At 39.6% G+C, this 20,805-nt stretch overlaps 1 protein-coding gene across 5 annotated transcripts in view; it reads left to right on the top strand.

The window, feature by feature from the left end:
* The window catches only part of CPEB3 (cytoplasmic polyadenylation element binding protein 3), a 178,538-nt gene that overhangs the window by 13,924 nt on the left and 143,809 nt on the right, over positions 1 to 20,805 (top strand). For 2 of the 5 annotated variants that reach the window (XM_026481649.4, XM_026481652.4), the window contains exons 1-2: positions 15,804 to 16,090; positions 18,835 to 19,844. In XM_026481649.4, coding sequence (XP_026337434.1) covers positions 18,846 to 19,844 — 999 coding nt within the window. In that variant the 5' untranslated portion in view covers positions 15,804 to 16,090; positions 18,835 to 18,845. Of the gene's footprint in view, positions 1 to 15,803; positions 16,091 to 18,500; positions 18,615 to 18,834; positions 19,845 to 20,805 lie in introns of those variants that run through there. The other 3 variants (XM_026481651.4, XM_044378035.3, XM_044378033.3) reach the window with 2 other exon arrangements.

Genomic DNA, 20,805 nt, shown 5'->3' on the forward strand with positions numbered 1-20,805 from the left:
TGAATGCTGTTTATTTTTAATAAAAATGCTGTGTGCTCAATAGTAAGATACTATATTACATAGTAAAACTTAGTGTTTTCGTGAAAATACTAATTAGCATGGTAATTAGTATATTTAACATACTAAACTTTACTAGAGTATTTTAATTAAAATACTATATACCCATGGTAAAATACTATGCACCATGATAAGCATTAAACAGTAAAACTGACTATACGAGAATACCTGAATATCCCTCTGTAGTGGATACTGTGATGCTTCAACCCAGATCCTCTCTTCATAGCTGAAGTGCTTATCCCATAGCTGATGGAAATACTAGCTCCCGATGGTGTGAATGTGAAGGTGTTTTTTTTGTTTGTTTGTTTTACTGGGCATTCCTTTAGGATGCAGGGAACTCCCTCACTTTAGGTTATGTTCCCGGGAACCCACAGTCAGTGACTGGCTGATTTAAGATGCAAAGGTTTAGCTTCCTTGCCTCGTTTGAGGCAAGTCTGAGGGCCATTTCAGCTCCAGAGCTCATCACAAGATCTGCTGAGTACTCAGTTGTAACCAGTTTGGGGGTCAATGTATCTCTCTGACTTTCCCTGCCTTCTTCATTTCATTGTAGATGTATTTGCCAATTGTGTCCTATCTGCAATAAAACATTTGCATGCAAAACTTGGTCTCAGAATCTGCCTCCAAGAAGCTCAACATATGACATGGTCTAATCTGCCTACCCCTTAAAGGTTGTGATCATTGGAACCTCTCTGTGTATCTGGGTATTCCACCCCCACACACAATTTCTAAAAAAAGTCATAAGAAATATACAAAAAAAAAAAATGCCCAAACTAAATGTACAGCTTGACGAATTTTCAAAACTTGGCAGTATTTTTTAAAAAAGATTTTATTTATTTGAGACAGGGGTGGGGGGAGTATGTACACCAGCGGGGAAGGGGGGCAGAAGGAGAGGAAGAGGCAGACTCCCCGCTGAGCAGGGAGCCTGACCTTCGGCTGGATCCCAGGACCCTGAGATCATGATCTGAGCTGAAGGCAGACGCTTAACTGACTGAGCCACCCTGGTGCCCCTCTGCAGTATTTTAATGAAAGAAAGAACAAGGAAATGATTTTGGATAGTGTGAGAATCACTTATATTTACAACTTCCTCATGGTGGAAATTTTGAGAGAGAGGGGTGTATTGCCAAGAGAAGTTGGAAGTTTCTCAGATTTTAAAAGAGTAGTTATCTTTTGGTTGACTGCAGTGCAATCTGAAATGAGAGGACATTCTAAGTCTATAATTCATTTAGGTGAAAAGGGGAAAATAATGAGTATGAGGAATCAGTGGAGATACTGTGAATCATTTCACTAGGAGGAGAGAGAAAAAGATGATCTTCCTGAAAGTCAAATAACTATAAATCAAAAATGTCAAAATATTGCTAAAATTTTGAGTAACGAACATTTTCCTATGAATCAAACTTAATACTATTTATAGCTCCACCTAAGCTCTTTATACTACTGTTGTGATTTTAAGGTAAAATTTCAAGAATCCATCCATGATTTTGTTCATCAGTGATATACATAGCTTTCATTAAGGGTATTCAGTTCACGTTCTGTCTGTACCACCACCACCCTCGTTTTTTCTGGCCTGGATGATACAATAGCTGCCCCCCTAATCAACTCTGCTTCTACTCTGACCCCAGCTACAGTCTATTCTCCACAGAGAGCCACAGTGGTCTTTTTAAAGCTTAAAGCAGACCATGTCACTGTTTTGCTTAAGATTCTCCAGGGGATTCCCATCGAACTTAGAAAAAAATTCAAAATCTTAACTTAGCCTAAAAGGCCCTACATGATCTGGCTCCTGCCTACCTTCCAGATCTCATCTTGTACCACTTTCCTCATTGTTTACTTGCTCTCTAGCTACAGTAGATTAGATGTTCTTCTAAAACGGGTCAGAAAACTAAGGCAGGGGCCAAATTTTGCCAGAGGCTTATTTTTATACCTTCAGAGGACTAAGAATGATTTTTACATTTCTAAAGGATTGTAAAACAACTACAACAACAAGAACAAAACCAGTTATATTCAGGAGAACTTATGTGACTTGCAAAGCCTGTAATATTGACTTCGTGGCTCTTTTACAGAAAAAGTGTGCCAACCTCTGCTCTAAGGCTTATTCCTCCTCCTTGCATGGATGGGTCCTTTTAATTCAGGAGGGAGCTTAATTCAGGTGTCATTGAGAATTTTAAGCGATCATCTAATCTAAATACCCTACCAGATTCTCTCAGTCACATCACCCTTTTGTTCTTTGTAGCACTTATTTTTTTTTTTTTAAGATTTTATTTATTTATTCGACAGATAGAGGCAGCCAGCGAGAGAGGGAACACAAGCAGGGGGAGTGGGAGAGGAAGAAGCAGGCTCATAGCGGAGGAGCCTGATGTGGGGCTCGATCCCAGAACGCCGGGATCATGCCCTGAGCCGAAGGCAGACGCTTAACCGCTGTGCCACCCAGGCGCCCCTGTAGCACTTATTTTTATCTGGTATTTTCTTATTTATTTTTATTTTTTCAACAACCATTCCTCCCTTCCCCCATGTAGAAGAACTTTTCTTTCTTGTTTACTACTTTTGAGTGTTCTTGATCTTGCATTTAGGTGGAAGAGAGCAATAGTGAATTTTGGGAGCCTACTGCGTAGTAGGTGCTCAATAAATATGTTGAATGAATGAATTTGCAGATTATTTCTGTAAATGAAATTTAGGGTTTGTGCTTTCTTTTTTTGTCTTCTCTTTTGTAGGGAGGACCTACAGTGCAAACAGCAATGAAGAGCCACTTTATAAAGGAGAGGCAGGAGCACCTGGCTGGCTCAGTTGGAAGAACATGTGACTCTTGGTCTTGGGGTCTTGAGTTTGAGCCCCACATTGGGTATAGAGATTACTTAAATAAATAAAATTAATTAATAAATACACTTTAAAAAATGAAAAGGAGAGGCATAATAATGTCTTTCCCTTAAGAGAACAGGTAAACTTCTCTTTTTCCTCCTCTCTGCTCTCCCCGGGAGAGACCATTTCTAGAAGAGTGGGATGTTTCAAAGGGATGTCTGAAGAACTTCTTTTTTTAAAAAATAAAAAAAAAAGAGGAAGGAAAACCTTTCTTCCTTTCATCTTTTTCTTCTGAGAGAGGAGTTTTTCAGAATAATAAGGCTAATTGAGGTTTCATTCTCTAAGAGACTCTCAGACTTTTCGGTAAAGATCCAGTTTAACACTAAAGAAGATGGTTTAACACTAAGATGAGGCAGGCCTGGGCTCAAAAGAAAAGCCAAGAATGCTCTGAATAGGGCTTGTTTTCAGTGGTCAGGTATGGAGGAGAAAGACAAACAACCACAGGACCTAGATTTTTCTGAAGTTTATTTAAGATTGTCAGACCACATGTTTTCACTTTTGTTTGGAAAATATATGGTCATTAAAGTAAGAAGCAGTGGGAGGCAGAAGCCTGATTGTAAGGAAGAAAATGTGGGCACTGTTGTAAGTCCTCTGGGTTGTGCCTGGGTGTGGCAGGAGATAAGGGATAAGCGCTAGGCTTTAGAGCTTGAGTTTTGAAGTCAAAATAGACAGCTTATTTATTCACAACTTACATCACCTTGGGCAAATTATTTAGCATTTTTTTTAAAAAGATTTCATTTATTCGTGAGAGAGAGAGAGAAGGAGAGAGAAAGAGAGCACAAGCGGGGAGCAGCAGGCGGAGGGAGAAGCAGGCTCCCCACTGAGCAAGGAGCCCGATGTGGGACTCAATCTTGTGACCCTGGGATCATGACCTGAGCCAAAGACAGATGCTTAACTGCTTAAAGGACTGAGCCACCCAGGTGTCCCTACTTAGGATTTCTAAGCCCTAGTTTCCTTATGTGAAAAATGAGAAGAATGATAACTTCTGTCTCTCGAGTTATTATGAGGATTAGCTGATAAGGCATATAAAATGCTTACCTAGATGCCTACGTAGACTAAATGATCAGTTAGTACGAATATCATCATCATCATCATCGTCATCACTAGATGATGAAGAAATTCTCTCAATCCACTGATTTTGAAACTAATAAAATCTATATCCTGTGGCACTTTAAGGGTATGTATGTCCTACTGTACCTGCTTCCATAGTAGGGAACACAGGTTATAGAAAGAGGTGGGATAAGAAATGTCTGGATAGGGGCTCCTGGGTGGCTCAGTCGTTAAGCATCTGCCTTTGGCTCAGGGCGTGATCCCGGGGTCCTGGGATCGAGCCCCACATCAGGCTCCTACACTGGGAGGCTGCTTCTTCCTCTCCCACTCCCCCTGCTTGTGTTCCCTCTCTCACTGGCTGTCTCTCTCTGTCAAATAAATAAATAAAAATCTTAAAAAAAAAAAAAATGAAATGTCCAGATAGCAAGATCATTGTTGCTACAAGAAGCATGGGCTTAACGTAGGTCTTTTGACTCCTGGTGTTAAGTGGAAAAGAGACAAGGAAATATGTACTTGAGTGTAGACCTTCCAGATAAACACATCTGCCTGTCAGTATTAGCTTTAGATTTCATACATTGACCTTTGCTGCTTTATAGTTTATTAAAAATGCCCTCGTACACACTAATATAATTCTGATTTAGGTAGGGCAGCTGTTATTATAATCCCTATTTAATTCTAGAGGAAACAGAGACTGAGAAATTGAGAACGTGGGTTTTAGAATCATATTGCAGGGTTTAAATCCTGGCTTCTCCACTTACCAACAGTGTAATGTAGGGTAAGTTACTTGGACTTCTCAGAGCCTCAATATTTTTCATCTGCGAAATGGGGATAATGAAGGCACATAACTTATTAGGGTTGTGTGCAGTTATTCATCATGTAAACAAAGTACATGACAAAGCAAATAGTGTGTGCTTAATAAATATTTGTTTTTGTTATCTCCCAGGGCCAGGCAGCTAACAAGTGGTAATGCTGGTATCTAAACTTAGATAATTGGATTTCATATCCAATGTCCTTTCCACATACCACCTCCCATAATATTAATAATGTTGATTCCCTGCCACTGTGATGGTGTATGATCCATTAACATTAGGGCAGGTGGTCCAATGTGCTTTTCCAAAAGTGGTGGGAGATCCATCTAAAGTATCCCTCTTGGTACAGTTGACACATGTATCTGATTCTTAGTTTCCTCAATAAGAGAACAGCTATGGCCTCAGGACAGAGCTACACCAAAAAGCTGTGGATTTTGGTTCAGCCATTTGTAGCAAAGTGCTGAAGATACAGGTCTGCCACATGAGAAGACAGAGATCACCTGCATTAAACTGAACCAATGGGAAACTTATAGTGTAGTTGACAAAATGTGTTACCTAGTGAGTTGGAAGACCTGAATCCTAATCTTAGATCCACTACGTATTAACTATATCTTGAAACATCTTTGAACCTGGGTTTCCACATCTTTATTTTTAATTTTTCTAGCTGTATTTAGGTATAATTGACATCCACATCTTTAAAGTAGGGATCCCAATGGTTATCCTTGGGACTGTTACCTGTTCATACAGTCCCTTTGTGGAAATTAGGAAAAGGTGCCTCTTTTTCCAAGTAGATGCAGCTCTACATTAAGGTTCATGAGCTGGGTGAGCAGAACACGTACTAGATTTCATTCTCCACTAGCCTCAGAGGCTAGCCTTCTGGTGCATTGCACAATCTGGAGAAGTGAGTGTGAGGGCCCTACGTTGTCTATCCACTGTACAGGGCTGTTAACATCGAGTGAGATGATAAAGGTGAAAGAGTTTGGTAAAGTCTAATGTCTGTGAATGTTAGGCACTAACATTACACAAACACCATTTGGTTTCAAATACTAAGACCCACGGGCTACCTGGGTAGACATACTGACCGTTGCCCTTCCTTTTCTGATGATCCCTCTGATCATTAACTTGTACAGCACCTATAAATTACTGGCTGTTAAAGCAGATTATGGCAAAGAAAGCTTCTCTCCATCACTTTAAGGCCTGGACCAGTGTTGCTCTTGGGATCCTTGAGGACTAAAATCAGTTCTTTTGATGATTCATTCTCTTGAAGACATATTATTTTTAGAACACCCTGGAGTAGGATTGGGTCTTGCCCATGGGTGGAATTTGGAATCCCTTGGTTAGAGCTTATCTCTGGTTTTCAGGCAAAGGTCATTGTATAAAAGCTTTGTATCAATGGGAGAGAGAAAAGTTGCTGAGCCACAATTTTCCCTCTTTTCATACCTTTGAAGCCCAAACTGTGTCGTAGGCTGTATGGATCAAGTAGAACAAGAGGATCTGCTTGTATGAGTCTAACAAAAAGACAGCTTTAGAATTAGACAAACCTGAAATTAGGTCTTAGATCTGGCATTTACTAGTTTTGTAACTTGGACAGGTAAATCACCATTCTAAGTTTCCATTTTATCATCTGGAATTAGGGACAGTAACTATTTATCTCATGAGTTTTTTACGTGGATTAAATGAACTAATATGTGGAAAGCACTTAGCATTTTATCTAGCACACATTATGTGTTCCATAAATGTTAGCTCTTATTACTAAGCTCACTGCAAAATACTCTGCCAGACTTTGCTGAGCTTTCCCCAGGAAGCTTAGAGTTCTAGTTGGGGAGTTAACATAATTATACCAGAGAAGATAAATAGAAATTGAAAGCAATAAATGCATGATACAGATAGATGCTATTGTTAGGAACTGGTGTTTGAAGGAGGCTCTGAAGAAAGGTGAAATTAGGATAAGTAGAAAGGAGGAGGAGGGCATTCCATATGGGATCAGTAACATTGGCAAGCTTCAGACCCTGAGTAGACCAACTTGCCTGGAGAAGTGGGGATAATACTATCTGGGAACATAGGTTAGGATTAGAAGGGGAGAGCGCTAAATACTTAGGGTAAGTGGTTGACCCTTGTTCTATAGATAATGATGAGTGACACGATGAACCTTGTGCATGGAAATGTCTAGCAGGTAGTTGGAAAGCTCTTAGGAAAATGCTCATAGCCATAGCTAAAACTTTGGGGATAGAAGTTGAAACTGTGGAAGTTGGTGGTACATCTTAGGCTAGCTCCCTGAGAGGTGCCTGTTGATTCCAATTTAGTGAGGGTGGCTTTTGAACAGCATTTAAAGTGAAATGGTGAAATTGTCAGGAGATTTGACGACAACTTAAAACATTAACTGGGTAGGGTTTGCTTCTCTGAAGTCTTCTGAAAGAACATGTGGCCTCTCAGAATAATTTTTTAATGGAAATTTAAAATCAAAATGAAATTAGTATGGGGAGAGAAAAATGACCCATTTAAGCTTAACTATATTTCTGAAATATTCTGCAATTTTTGCATTGTTCTGAGGGTTCTTTTGACTGAGTTACCATGATGAGAGTAGGAAAATGAATAAGATCTAGTAAAGGGAGGTATGCTGTATCAAATTGGCGAGTTTATTTATTTATTTTTAAAGATTTTATTTAAGAGAGTGAATGAGAGAGAGTACGAGCAGGGGCAGAGGGAGAGGGAGAAGCAGACTCCCATTTAGCAGGGAGCCCAACACAGGGCTCCATCCCAGGACTCAGGGATCATGACCTGAGCCAAAGGCAGATGCTTAGCCAACTGAGCCACCCAAGCACCCTGGGGCACTTTTTAAAGAGTGTATATTTAGTTACTCTATAAGTTCACAAATTTTTATTTTAAAGATTTTATTTTTAAGTAATCTCTACAGCCAACATGGGGCTTGAACTTACAACTCTGAGATCAAGAGTCACATGCTTTACCTACTGAGCCAGCCAAGCACCCCAAGATCACAAATCTTTGATGTATAAAACTTTTTATATAAAATATCTGGGCCCCTGTGCATTATTTAGATCCTGGATGAATACAGATTCTTAAAATATATACGAATATTTTTAAATTGAGGTATAATTGACATAGAACATTTAATTAGTTTCAGGTGTACAACATGATCAATATTTGTATATATTGCAAAATGATCACCATAATAAGAGAACATCTATTACCACACAGTTACAATTTTTTTTTCTTGTGAAAAACTTTTAAAGTCTACTCTCTTAGCAACTTTGAAATATGCAATACAATATTACTAACTATAGTCACCATGTTGTACATTACAGCCCTAGGCCTTATTTTATAACTGGAAACTTGTACCTTTTGTCCACCTTCATGGATATTTGGTTTTAAAATAAAATTAATTACAACTGAAATATAGAAACATAGGAAACATAGATGAAGTGTGTTCATGTTTTTTTCTAATGGACTACACACATACACAGGTTGACATGTCATTTGAAATGGAATCTCCAGCTAATAAACATAGGCTGTAAGTATACAAACTTATCTGTAGTATTTCCTTACCACATGAAAGTATGATGAAGAATGACAAAAGTATTGAATATATTAGGGTGCTGAAAGACACTGAATTTTATTTATTATATATTTATTTAACTTTATATCAAAAGAATAGAGTTTTTCTACAGTAGGTTGTTATTGGAACAATAACTATATTATTCTTTGTTATATACACTAATCATGGATTGTTTTCATATTAGAAGTTAATTTCTGCACGAGCTAGAAACTGCTGCAACCTTTTAAAAACAATTTGTTAATATGTATCTAAGGTCTTAAGGTTATGCCTTTCAACCAAGTAACTTTTTCTTTAGAAATGGCTTAAAGAAACATTCAGTTTGGAAAATGGTGAACATTTGTAAACAAATTAAATGTCCTGTGATAGGAGAAAGAGTAGATTAATTCCACGAAATTTTAGTATGGAATGTCTTCATTAAACATTAAATATAGCCTCATTAAACATAATGTCTTTGAAATACTTTTAATGGCAAGAGCATTTCTCTTCACCTAATGTTCAAGAAGTGCTCTCAGCTTTTATAATTTGTGGTAAAAACCTTGTTCTATTTGGTCAACAAACTTTCATCCAGCAAACTTTTATTTTATCTTTAAGTTTCAGGCCTGGGCCTGGGTTACAAAGATGAATAGAGTCCTGATCCTGGAGCTTTTCTAGGAAAGATAGGTGTATAAGCAGATAATTAAACTAAAGTATGAAGAATATTGTAATAGAGGTATGTTTGTATTATGGGGGGTTGTGAAGGAGGGAATGGACAATTCTGCTTCCATGGCCAGGGAAAGCTTCAAAGAGGTGACATTTGAACTAGATTCTATTGGGTCAGTAAGAGGAGGTTATCAAGAGGTAGAAAGATATTTCAGGCAGAAGTAATATGTGCAGAGGCATTATGGTAGAAGACCATGGCCCATCCAGGGACCTGTAATAGTTAGGTCTGGGAAGAAGAGTAGAAGAAGAGTTAAGTTTGTATTTTATCCTCTTGTCAGGGGAAAAATAATTTGAAAGTTTTAGGAAGGGGTATACCATAGTAAAACTGTATTTGAATGATTATTTGGGCTTTAGTGTAGAGGCCACATTTGAAGGGGTACTAGATGAGATATATTAGTGCATTACTGCCACAATCCAGGTGAAGTGTAAAACTGGCTGCAAATGAAGAGGAGGGGATGTCAGGCAGAAATTTAGGAGGCTGAATTAATGAATTTTAGTGACCAGTTTGACTTGTCCCTCAGTGAGAGAGAAGGGAAAAGACAAAACATGTCCAGATTCCTAACTTGGGTGACTACGTGGATGGTAGTCCCATTAAGTAGGATAAAGATAAGTAGACCAGAAATAAAGGCAGAAGCACATGTGGGAGAAGAGGTGCTGTAGGATCCTCAGAGAAGTTGTTAGTTAAATAGTGGTTTGGAGCTTAGCAAGAAGATTTGATCTGGAAACCTAGGTGGCAGTGAACTCAGTTTCCCAGTTCATGAATATAATATTGTTCAGGGAGAGTGGAGAATTAGGAGAACCCTGGGGAAAGGTCTGTTTAGTAGCCAGGAGACTGAAGAAACTTTAGAAGAACCAGGAAAGCAGTGTCTTCAAAGAAAATATAATAGTGTTGTGTTAGTTTGCTACTGCTGTGTAACAAATTACCCCAAGCTTAATGGCTTAAAACAACACTCATTTATGACTTAACAGTTTTAGGGATCAGAAGTCTGATGCAGTATGACTGGGTTCTCTGTTCAGATTGTCAAATCTGTTTTCAAGCTCATTCTTGTTGGCAGAATTGCAGTTACAGGACTAAGGTTCCTGTTGTCCTTGTAGCCTGGAATACTGGAGGGCCATCTTAGAATTCTGCTTACTACAAGTGTTTTATGAAGGATGAATGGCAAAGTAAAAAAATAATTGAGAAGTGTCAGTTGGTCATTGGTGACTTTAGTAAGATTGGTAATAAGAGTACTTTCAGCAGGATAGTAGGGGCAGAAACCACATGCAGTTAGATTTGGAAGTCAACTGGAAATGAACATAGAGCTAGGACCTAGAGGTTTCTTTCAAGCAACCTGTCTGGAATGGGAAGGAGAATGCTGGGAATAATTAACTAATGAACTAGGTCTTAAGGAAACTAGAAGGAATGAGCTCTAGACTATAGATGGAGTGATTAATTATGGACGTGTAGGGGAACTCAGCTTCCTCTGAGATAGAAGGGAAGGAAGTATGGTGGGGATTACAGGTAAGTTTGTAAGGGGAGACTTGCTGATAGGCAGCTGAGAAATTGAGGGCATTATTCTCTAATAGCCTCAGTTTTCCCTTCTAGGTTAGAGACAAGGTCAAGAAAAAAGTAGGTGAAGTTTTATAATTACTTCTTTATGGCTAGGAGGCCTTTCATTAAATTGTTGAATGAATGAATGAACTCAAAGCTAGTGGAGAGGTGAGAAACACGAACTCCAGGTGCTCTCCACATTGCCCACTAAACCACATTTGGTTCACCTGGTTCCCTTTTTGCTCCCTTTTCTCTTGTTACGTTCTCAAACTTAGTCTGATCTAGAATTGCTTAATAGATCCTCACTCAGAATATGTGGATTTCCTGCTTGTAAATTGCCTTAGGCTTTAACAATCTTAAAGGCTTTCTAGGTTACCTAGGGGATATCTAATTTACCATAGTTGGACGCAATTATTTTTACCTCCTTAGGCTGCGAGGTATTTGAAGTCAAGGGACTTTGGCTTTTTTCATCTTTGCATGTAGTGCCCATAGCACAGGCTTGGCATGTAGGGAACCCCCCCTCCATTTATTTTTCTAGCTGCATGACCTAGACTTAGGGCTCTTCTTTTTACTTGGCCAGATTGTGCTATTTTTTCTCTTTATCTTACAGAAGTCAGTCTTTGCAAATATATGTATGTAAGTTTTAGAAATTTAATGGAAATATAACAAAAATGCAGAAAAGTGCATAAATTGTAAGTGTCCAGTTTTCTGAAATTTCAAAGTAAATACACCTGTGTAACAGCATCCAGTTTAAGAAATAGAGCATATCACCAGAATCCCTGCAGTCCCCTTTTATAAATCCCCTGCCAATCATTATTTCTCTGCAGAGCTAACCACTATGGTGAATTCCAACCCATAAATTAGTTTTATTAGAACTTTATGTAAGTCAAATCATACAGTATGTCCTCTGCTTTTGTTAGGCTTCACTCAGCATTGTATTCATGCAGATTATCTATGTAGTTCTGTAGAGTAATAATCTCTTCTTTATCTTTGCCTTATGATATTCCTTGTATGAATCTATCACAAATTTACTTATCCATTTGTGGATGAATATTTGGATTGTTTCCAGGTGTGGGCTATTTCTGATTAATGCTGCTTTGAATATGTCTTTTGGTGAACATGTTTGGATTTCTGATGGGTATATATCTAGATGCAGAATTGGTGGGTCATAAGGTGTATGAATGTTGCCTTTTAAAAAATATTTATTTGAGAGAGAGAGCGCGTGTGCACACGCACATGTTCCCGCACATGCAGGAGCAGGGAGGGGGAGAGGGAGAGGGAGAGAGAGTATAAGCAAGAGCATACCATGGGGCTTAATCCCACCACCTCAAGAACACAACCTGAGCCTAGACCTGAGCCCAAACCAAGAGTCAGATGCTCAACTGACTGCACTACCCATGTGTGCCTGAATGTTTGCTTTAATAGATCCTGCTAAATAGTTTTGTAATGTGGTTGTATAATTATATTATTCTTCCACCACCGGTGTTTGAGAATGAGTTGTTCCCACATCTTTGCTAATATATGGTATTATCTGCCTTTTCCAATTTTAGCATTTTTGGTTTTATTTTGTATTTCTTTGATGATTAGTGAGGTGTTCATATGCTTTTTTTTTCATGTATTTTTGAGCATTTGAATATTTTTGGTTGAAGTCAGTTGCCTTTTTCTTTGGGATGTTTACTATTAATTTGTAAGGGTCCTTTTTATATTCTGATTACAAATCTTTTATTGAAAAATGTACATATTGCATATATTTCTCTCATTCTATGAGTTTTCACTCTTAAAACTGTCCTTGGGTAAACAGATGTTCTTAATTTACTTTGTTTAGCTTATTAAATTTTTCCTTTATGGTTAATGGTTTTGTGACCTGTTGAAATTGTTGCCTATGCCAGTGTCATGAAAATATTCTCCTATGTTCTTTAAAGGCTTTATTGTTTACCTTTTACATTTAGACCTACAATCCATCTGGAATTGATTTTTGTGTATGTTGTGGCAAGGGTGAAAGTCTCTTTTTTGCCATGTGGATATTTAGTTGACTTCAATATACTTTATTGAAAAAAAATTCTTTCACTACTGTAGTGTTACTATTTTCATAAATCTGGTGACCATACATATTTGATCTGTTTCTGGACTTTTTATTTTGTTTCATGTGTCTATTTGCTTATCCTTGTGCCAATACCACACCCTAATTACTATAGCTTTATAATAGGTCTTGATATCTAGTAGTGTGAGTCCTCTAGGTTTATTATTTTTTGCCATCTAGATTGCCTTGGCATTTTTGGCCCTTTGCACATAAATGTAACTTTAATCCAACAAATATTTACTGAATGCCTACTTCTTATGTGCTAGGCACAGTGATAGATGTTGGGAATATAGCTATCAATATGACAGGCCTGGTCCTTTCCTTAGAGTTGGGAAAACCATACACACAGAGTGAGGTGAGAAAACAGCCTAGGATAGAGCCCTGAGGAATTCAATATTTAAAGTCAGCAAAGAAGACTGAGAGCTAGTGAGAGAGAGCACCAGCATGCCAGAGGGCACATAACCCCAAATGTGGAAAAAACAAAACAAAACAAGACAGCATGAAGGCAGCAAAGGGAAGATATATCCAGAAAGTGTGGTCAGTTAGTCAGTGTTGCTGCAAGAGCAAGCAAGATCAAGACTGACAAAACATCCACTGGATTTAGCTCTGAGTGCTATTGTGAACTTAAGCAGTTTTGGGGGTGGGGATGTCTTTATTAGATTGTAAACTCTTAGATGGGAACAAAGTTCCTTGTTCAATTAGTGCTGAGTATCTGTTATTTCATAATGATAATCAAATGATCTAGATAGTGCTCACCATCCTAAGGATCAAAACCAAAAATGGTTTTCTGTTTTATACCACTCCTTTCCATATCCATTCACGCAGCTGATGAAAAAGCAATTGCTCTTCTAAAGGGAGAATAATTTAATACTTACTCAAAATTTGGCTGTTTTAGATAATCAAAAACTATATTTCATCCATCCATTCATTCATTTATTCATTCAGCAAACATCTGTGGAGCAACCACCAATTACCCAGGAGTCATAAACCCTGTGCTAGAGATGTAAGTAGGGAAGGCAGGGAAGAAAGCCAGCAGGATGTACTTGACCCATGTATATCCCAGTGAGTTAACTCTGCAGAGTCTATTTTTACAGCTTTCCATGACTATTCAAAGGGATATATGGTTAAGCTCTGTGACCTGAAGACAAAATTTAGAAAGTTCTTCCTTTCTGGTTAAATAAAAAACAGGATTTCAGTAGAGGTCTTTATCCTTGTTGGGGGGGGGGAGGGTCATCCTGTAATTTATAGTTTGCTTGGTATTTATACATCTTGGTATTTATGTTTAAGTCATTTTCTTGTGGGTTTGTTTGTTTGTTTTTTTACTTTTTTAAAAAAGATTTTATTTATTTGAGAGAGAGAGAGTAGGAGGTGTGGGAGGAACAGAGGGAGAAGCAGAAGCAGACTACCCATTGAGCAGGGCCCTAGCCCAGCTCTGGACTCCATCCCAGAACCCTGGGATAGTGACCTGAACCGAAGGCAGGCACTTAACCGACTGAGCCACCCAGGTGCCCTGAGTCATTTTCTTTTTAGATTTGAATGCTCATTTTAGCAAAGGAAGAGCAGAAATTACTTCATATAATAAGATTACATTAAGTATGGGCAGTGCAAATAATTACTGATTGCCGTTTATCATGGGTTGGTGCCAAAGTTTATTTATTTTTTTTTATTGTGTGAATTATTATTAGACCTGCACTTGGGGTCAGGTGGATAAATAAATGTCCAAGTAAACCACTTTCAAGCACACCTGAATAACAAGAATTTCTACCAATAAAATCTTGCCATATTAATTATAAATCATTTTAAAAATTATATTTTAAAAACAAATCTATGTAAGGTTTTTATGAAGGAACTTTTTTTGTTTGGTACCTAATTGATGTACTTGAAAATGTAGAAGTTTGGTAGGTTAAGGAGGTCTTCAGGAATAAGATTAACCTTGAGTGATCCTGAGGGACTCTGGAATGCAAATAGTAAGTACAGCACATTGGCAGAAGTGAAGCTTTCTTTAGGAGAGCAGAGGAAGAGAAAAATGGTGAGTATAAAATAAGTTCACAGTAGGAATAAGAAGGCCATTTAGTTCTTTTAAAAAGAGTGTTTCACAGGTTGATTTACAATAATTTGTAAATTGTTTTGGTTTTTTTCCTTAGAAATAACTAGAAACAAAGACCACTAATGCTGCAAATTGGTAGTCTCTGGTAATTCTTTAAATTCTAATTGGCGAAGAAAGGAAATAGAGAATTAAGATAGTTTTAAATGATGCTTAACATTTTTAGTTCCAAGTTCAATCAGCATAGTCATCAACTGACATTTACTCTGAACCCCTTGGGTGAATAGCGTTGAACCAAATCCCACAAGAAGTAGTATCTTCTGCCTACGTGAGCAAACTGGTAGTTGAACTATTGCTCTCAGAAGCTATGGATAATAAGGGTTGATGCTAATATGTTGTGAGATTCTAGCCTTGGAGTCATGAGGTTAAGATAGGAAAAATATACACCAAAAATTTTTTTTTGAAAAATAGAAATTGTATTTACTTTTTGTGTTGAATAAAGAAGTCACTGTCCTATGCAATGAAACACTAAATGTCAAATTATTTTTAAATATTTCACCAAATATTATTTTAGCTTAAAAGAGTTGAATTTTTTTTGATTGATCATTGTATGAATAATGCAAAGTAAACTTTCATTTTGACAAGTAAAATAAGGAGGTTAGTTGATTCAGAGCATATCAAGTAGAATCTTAAGTGATTTGTGCCTTCATTGAAAACTCAAATACAAAGAAATCTTGGTGGATAAGATGTCAGAAATTTGTGACTGAAACCTATTTTTACCTGATCTCCACGGTTAATATCACATTTAATATTAAGGTATTTTTCATTCTATGATACTAAAAATGTTTCTTTGAAGGATGGTCAGATTTTAAGTATTTATCTTTTCCTTGTAGTCCTCCTCCTTTTCTAATCCCTCCCCACCCCAATCTCTTTTTGCTCCGGTAGGGTTCCTATTGCTGGCTACCCAGTCATTACCATTCTAATACCATTTAAGGTAGCTCTGCTGGGTTTATTTATTTTGAGTCCTTCAATCCAGTTTCTCTTTTAACCTGGCTTCCTAAATCAAGTAGACAAACCAGTTTATTTTTCTCCCTTTTCATTTCAACAATTCGTGATTCAGATTGGTAGGAAAATATAATGTAATCCGGGCACAACCGCTTCCCCTTGGAATCAGTATTTTCGAGGCTTCCTCCTTTCCTTGGCTGAACGTGCTTAAGTCAGGCAGAGTACCTAGTGAAGGACTTCAGCCCCCACAGTTCCCTGTGTGCGCATGCCCTCTCTTCTTACAGTTGTCAAAGTGCTTTTGCCAGAGCGGTCACATAATCAACCTGAAAGAAGAAAATAAATACTGTACACTTTTTAATTTTATCGATCCTTAAAAACTGGACACTCAAAGGTAACTGCTACTAAGAATTTGTTACTTGAGATTGGGTGATTGCATGTAAAGGAAGATCTATTGTGTGTGTGGTTGGGGGAGGGGAAGGAGGTATCTATTTCTCGGACTTTGCTGTAAATAAGAAAAAAGAAAAAAGAAAAAAAGAAACACATACAAAGAAACTATACAAGCAGTTACCGAGAGACATTGCATATTAACTTTGTAAATGTTATCTTAATCTATTGCTTTCCTTTTGTTTAAAAGGATCTTATTTATTAAAGATGGGTCTTGACCTTGACAGAGTGAATTTATGCAGAAAGTGAAATTTATATCTTTAAGGAGTGTTGAGAAGAGAAATGGGTGTTCCTGGTATGATAAAAAATTTTTTAAATTCAATAAATATATTAATTATAGCCTTCACAAAAGATTGAGTCCAGCTTACTTTTTAGCTTTTTTTGCTATAGTATAGCATTAATTTTTCCATCAAGAGCATGTGGTTTAAACTGAAGGCATTAACAAAAAGCATCGATATAAACATCGGGAAAGCTGAGTGATATTAAAATTATAATCAAATGCATATTTCAGCCATGATGATATGGCTATTGTAAAGATAATTCTAGCCCACTGGAAGCAACTCAGATCCCAGATTATTATAATGGTTTACTGCAGCACTGCTTAAACCAAGTATGAAAATGTCTCTTCCTATGACCATTTCCTTTGGCAGCAATAGAACTTTGTGCTGTTGGAATCTAAGCTTTGCTTGCCTCTTTGTGTCATATTTTACAATACTGATCAAAGCCATTGTTTTAGACCAAGGGAACTGAGGAACATCAAATCAATCTTACGTAGGTTTTATTGGTAGTAGCTGGCAATTTGTGAGGTATGTTGGGCTGGGTTTTGAGTGCGGGGTAAAAGGGGAGGGAAGAGAAGAGAGTGAGGTGGCTATGAAGCATTTCCTTGAGCCTACTATTTTGTGTATGAAACTTTAAAATTAAAGATTAACCATTTTAAAGATAGTCTTTAATAAAATAGTACTACTTTAATCCCATTTCTTGATCTGACATATTTTGCATAGTAGTTAAGAGTGGTGGCATCTCCATTTTCCAATACATTTATTTTATAACAGTTGTCATGAGGATGTCCAAAGGCATAGCTTCTGTGTGATTCTGAATGTCCTTTCACAAGTGTTCTGGGAAGGATGCTTCTCCAAGTATCTGAGTTAATTAAGTAACTGCATTAAATATATTAATAACTTTGTTGCAATTCTACTGAATCATCATCTAAAAATAATTGTTTGGTTATATGCTCCTTTAATATCTCAAAATATTTGTTTTTAGGGTCTCAGCACTGTAATATTCATATATTTAAAACAATTAACATGTTCTAAAGGACAAGCTAACTCAGTGATAACTATGTGTATGGAAATCTCCTGATTTTGAGTGATTACTATTTTCATCCTTGAATGAGAAAACAGGCTGTATGGCAGAGGTGAATATAGCCCTTCTATGAGAGATGGAAAATACCATACGCTCCTTATATGGCTAAATGAAGCAGTGATGGCAATGCTCTATAATTACAATGTATGAGAATTTGGGACTTTGTACTATGCTATTTTTAACACTTTTGCTAGCATATGGTAATTCAGGGTCTTCAAACCATAATCTCTCATTGCTAATACCAGTGATAAGAGAATGGATTCTAAATTTGCCGAAGTCTTGTGACCAAGGCAGCATCAGGAGGATTCAAAAATGAAAATCTGGCAACCCCAGAAGTATCTTGACTTTGTACTTAAATCTCAGGGGGATTTTTTTAAAGCTCCGCCCCCACCCCATCTCACAGTCAGTCTGTCTCTGTCTTTCGTTCTCTCTGACCTCAAATCCAACCAGAACATTTCTGCACGCTGCAGAGAAATTCTCAGGCTCCTGTTGAGACCTGAACCGCTGAGAAGCCAAGAAATTTCTTGTATGGCAGAATTGGAGACAAGAAGATTGGAGAATAAGCAGAAAAACCCTAATCCTTAGAGTGTAACAAGAAGCAAGCGTTTACAAACGTTTCAGTAGATTCTTACCTCTTTAAAAACGGTGTTTTTTTTTTAAATGTCTCCTAACAAAATGGAGTAGCTGCAGCTACTGGGAGGCCAGAGAATGATTGTGCAGCTGAGTCCTCCTAACAAATGCCAAGGATTTCCTCCCTCGTGGTTCGCTGCTGCTAAATGAAACAATTATCAACGCAAGAAGGCAGTTTGCTAATCAAGAGGGATAAGACTGCTGTTTCTTTAAAGTGCCGAGCAGGGAAGGGGGAAGAAAGGGTCGTGTGCGGTGTCTTTTTAACCTTGCTGAAGGACGCAGCAGTATTTATTGACGTATGCAAATAACTGGGGGAGGGTGGTGCTTGGGAAAAAACAGGAACCAGAATCAGTTTCTCATTGCAGGGTGAACGTTCTGAGTTCCGGTGAAGGGAAAAGAGACGTGGCGAAATTGCTGTCTTTCTGTCTTATAAGCACATCTCTCACTAATACAGAAAAGGAACCAAGACATCAGAAAGGGTGAAGACGCTCTCACAGTATTTTTAGAGATCTTGCACGAACCGCCCCCCCCCCCATCCCCAGCCCGACCTGTTCTTCTAAATGGGAGATTATGGATTTGCATTGCAATTGGCTAGTAGCAGTGGCACTGGATTTTCGCAAGTAAAACACCCGCCCGCTTTAGCTAGGGGCATTAACGATCACATTGACAATAACGCGTCTCTCTTTTTTCCCGTTTCAGCTGCGCAAACCATGCAGGATGATTTACTGATGGACAAAAGCAAAACCCAGCCCCAGCCCCAGCAGCAGCGGCAGCAGCAGCAGCAGCCCCAGCCCGAACCCAGCGCAGCCGAAGCCCCGTCCACGCCCCTCTCCTCAGAGACCCCCAAGCCGGAGGACAGCAGCGCAGTGCCGGCCCTCAGCCCCGCCGCGGCCCCGCCGGCCCCCAACGGCCCCGACAAGATGCAGATGGAATCGCCGCTCCTGCCGGGCTTGAGTTTCCACCAGCCCCCTCAGCAGCCGCCGCCGCCGCAGGAGCCCGCGGCGCCGGGCGCGTCGCTGTCGCCGTCCTTCGGCAGCACCTGGTCCACGGGCACCACGAACGCGGTGGAGGACAGCTTCTTCCAGGGGATCACTCCAGTCAACGGGACCATGCTCTTCCAGAACTTCCCGCACCATGTCAACCCAGTCTTCGGAGGCACCTTCTCTCCGCAGATCGGCCTGGCGCAGACCCAGCACCACCAGCAGCCGCCACCGCCGGCGCCGCAGCCCGCGCAGCCCGCGCAGCCCCCGCAGGCGCAGCCCCCGCAGCAGCGCCGCTCGCCCGCCAGCCCCAGCCAGGCGCCCTACGCGCAAAGGAGTGCCGCCGCGGCGTACGGCCACCAGCCCATCATGACCAGCAAGCCGTCCTCGTCCTCGGCTGCAGTAGCCGCCGCGGCCGCAGCTGCCGCTTCGTCCGCCTCGTCCAGCTGGAACACGCACCAGAGTGTGAACGCCGCCTGGAGCGCGCCGTCCAACCCGTGGGGCGGCCTGCCGGCGGGCCGGGACCCTCGCCGGGCAGTCGGCGTGGGCGTAGGCGTGGGCGTCGGGGTGCCCTCTCCGCTCAACCCCATTTCGCCGCTCAAAAAGCCCTTCTCCAGCAATGTGATCGCGCCGCCCAAGTTCCCTCGTGCGGCCCCGCTCACCTCCAAGTCCTGGATGGAGGATAACGCTTTCCGGACGGATAATGGTAACAATCTGTTGCCATTTCAGGTAATGCTCCAGTGCACCTGCACACACCTTCCTTCTACCCCACTCCCTGTGCCCCTTCTTCCCTGCCATTTAATCGTCCACGGATTTTTGTTCTTTAGAAAGGGCAGCGATGTCCAACTCCCTTGTCCGCTTCCAAAGCCTCCATTTCACCGGGGCTGTTCCGGTACCGGGGACAAGATTGGGGGAACATTGTGACTGAGGAATCGTATTTAAGCACCCTGATAAGACAGAAAAGGGCCTTTTTCTTTCGGTATGTTTTTCCTTTAGCGTGTATGTGCCTGTTATTTTGACCCTCTTTGAGAAGTAAAGGTGCAAGCGTATGGCAAAGTGCTGGTTTGGTCCCAGGATGAGTAGGGTGAGATTCCTGTCATTTTAAGTAGCTACACATTTCAGGTTATGCAATCCTGGGTTCAGAGTGCCTCCTGAAAGCCATCCACTCCCAAACTACGCTGGGCCTATTCTTAAAGAGGTTAACAGCCTTTGAGTGGTGCTATTTCAGACAGTTGCATATGCTCAATTAAACTAATGTGAACACATGTGTTTATGTCTCACTAAGGTGCTGGCATCATTAATAGCAATCAGCATATTGCCCCTGCTGGGAAAATTATGAGTGTGAGATTCCAATAAACTCCCAAACTCCTTAGGGAACTGGTTGGAAAAGTGGAAATTCTAGGGGTAACCCTTCCTATGTTACCTAGAAGAAGGACTTAGACATTGTTTTTTTCTAGAGCAAAGAGACAATAGGACACGACCTTCAGAGCCATATTGCAATGGAGTCTATTTGCTAGCTAGCACTGAAATATTTAAAGCTGCAGTGTCCTTCAGATGGGTTATTTAAGAAGACAGTACAGATCAATTACACCATTTGAAACTGGGCAAAGTGAAAGTCTTGCAACTTTAATGAAAAATGAGCCTTGTGTCTTGGTGTTAAATACCAGTGAAAAACCCAGGAAGTGCCCCA

The sequence above is a fragment of the Ursus arctos genome, unplaced genomic scaffold (assembly GCF_023065955.2).
Source record: "Ursus arctos isolate Adak ecotype North America unplaced genomic scaffold, UrsArc2.0 scaffold_7, whole genome shotgun sequence".
Lineage (NCBI taxonomy): Eukaryota > Metazoa > Chordata > Mammalia > Carnivora > Ursidae > Ursus > Ursus arctos.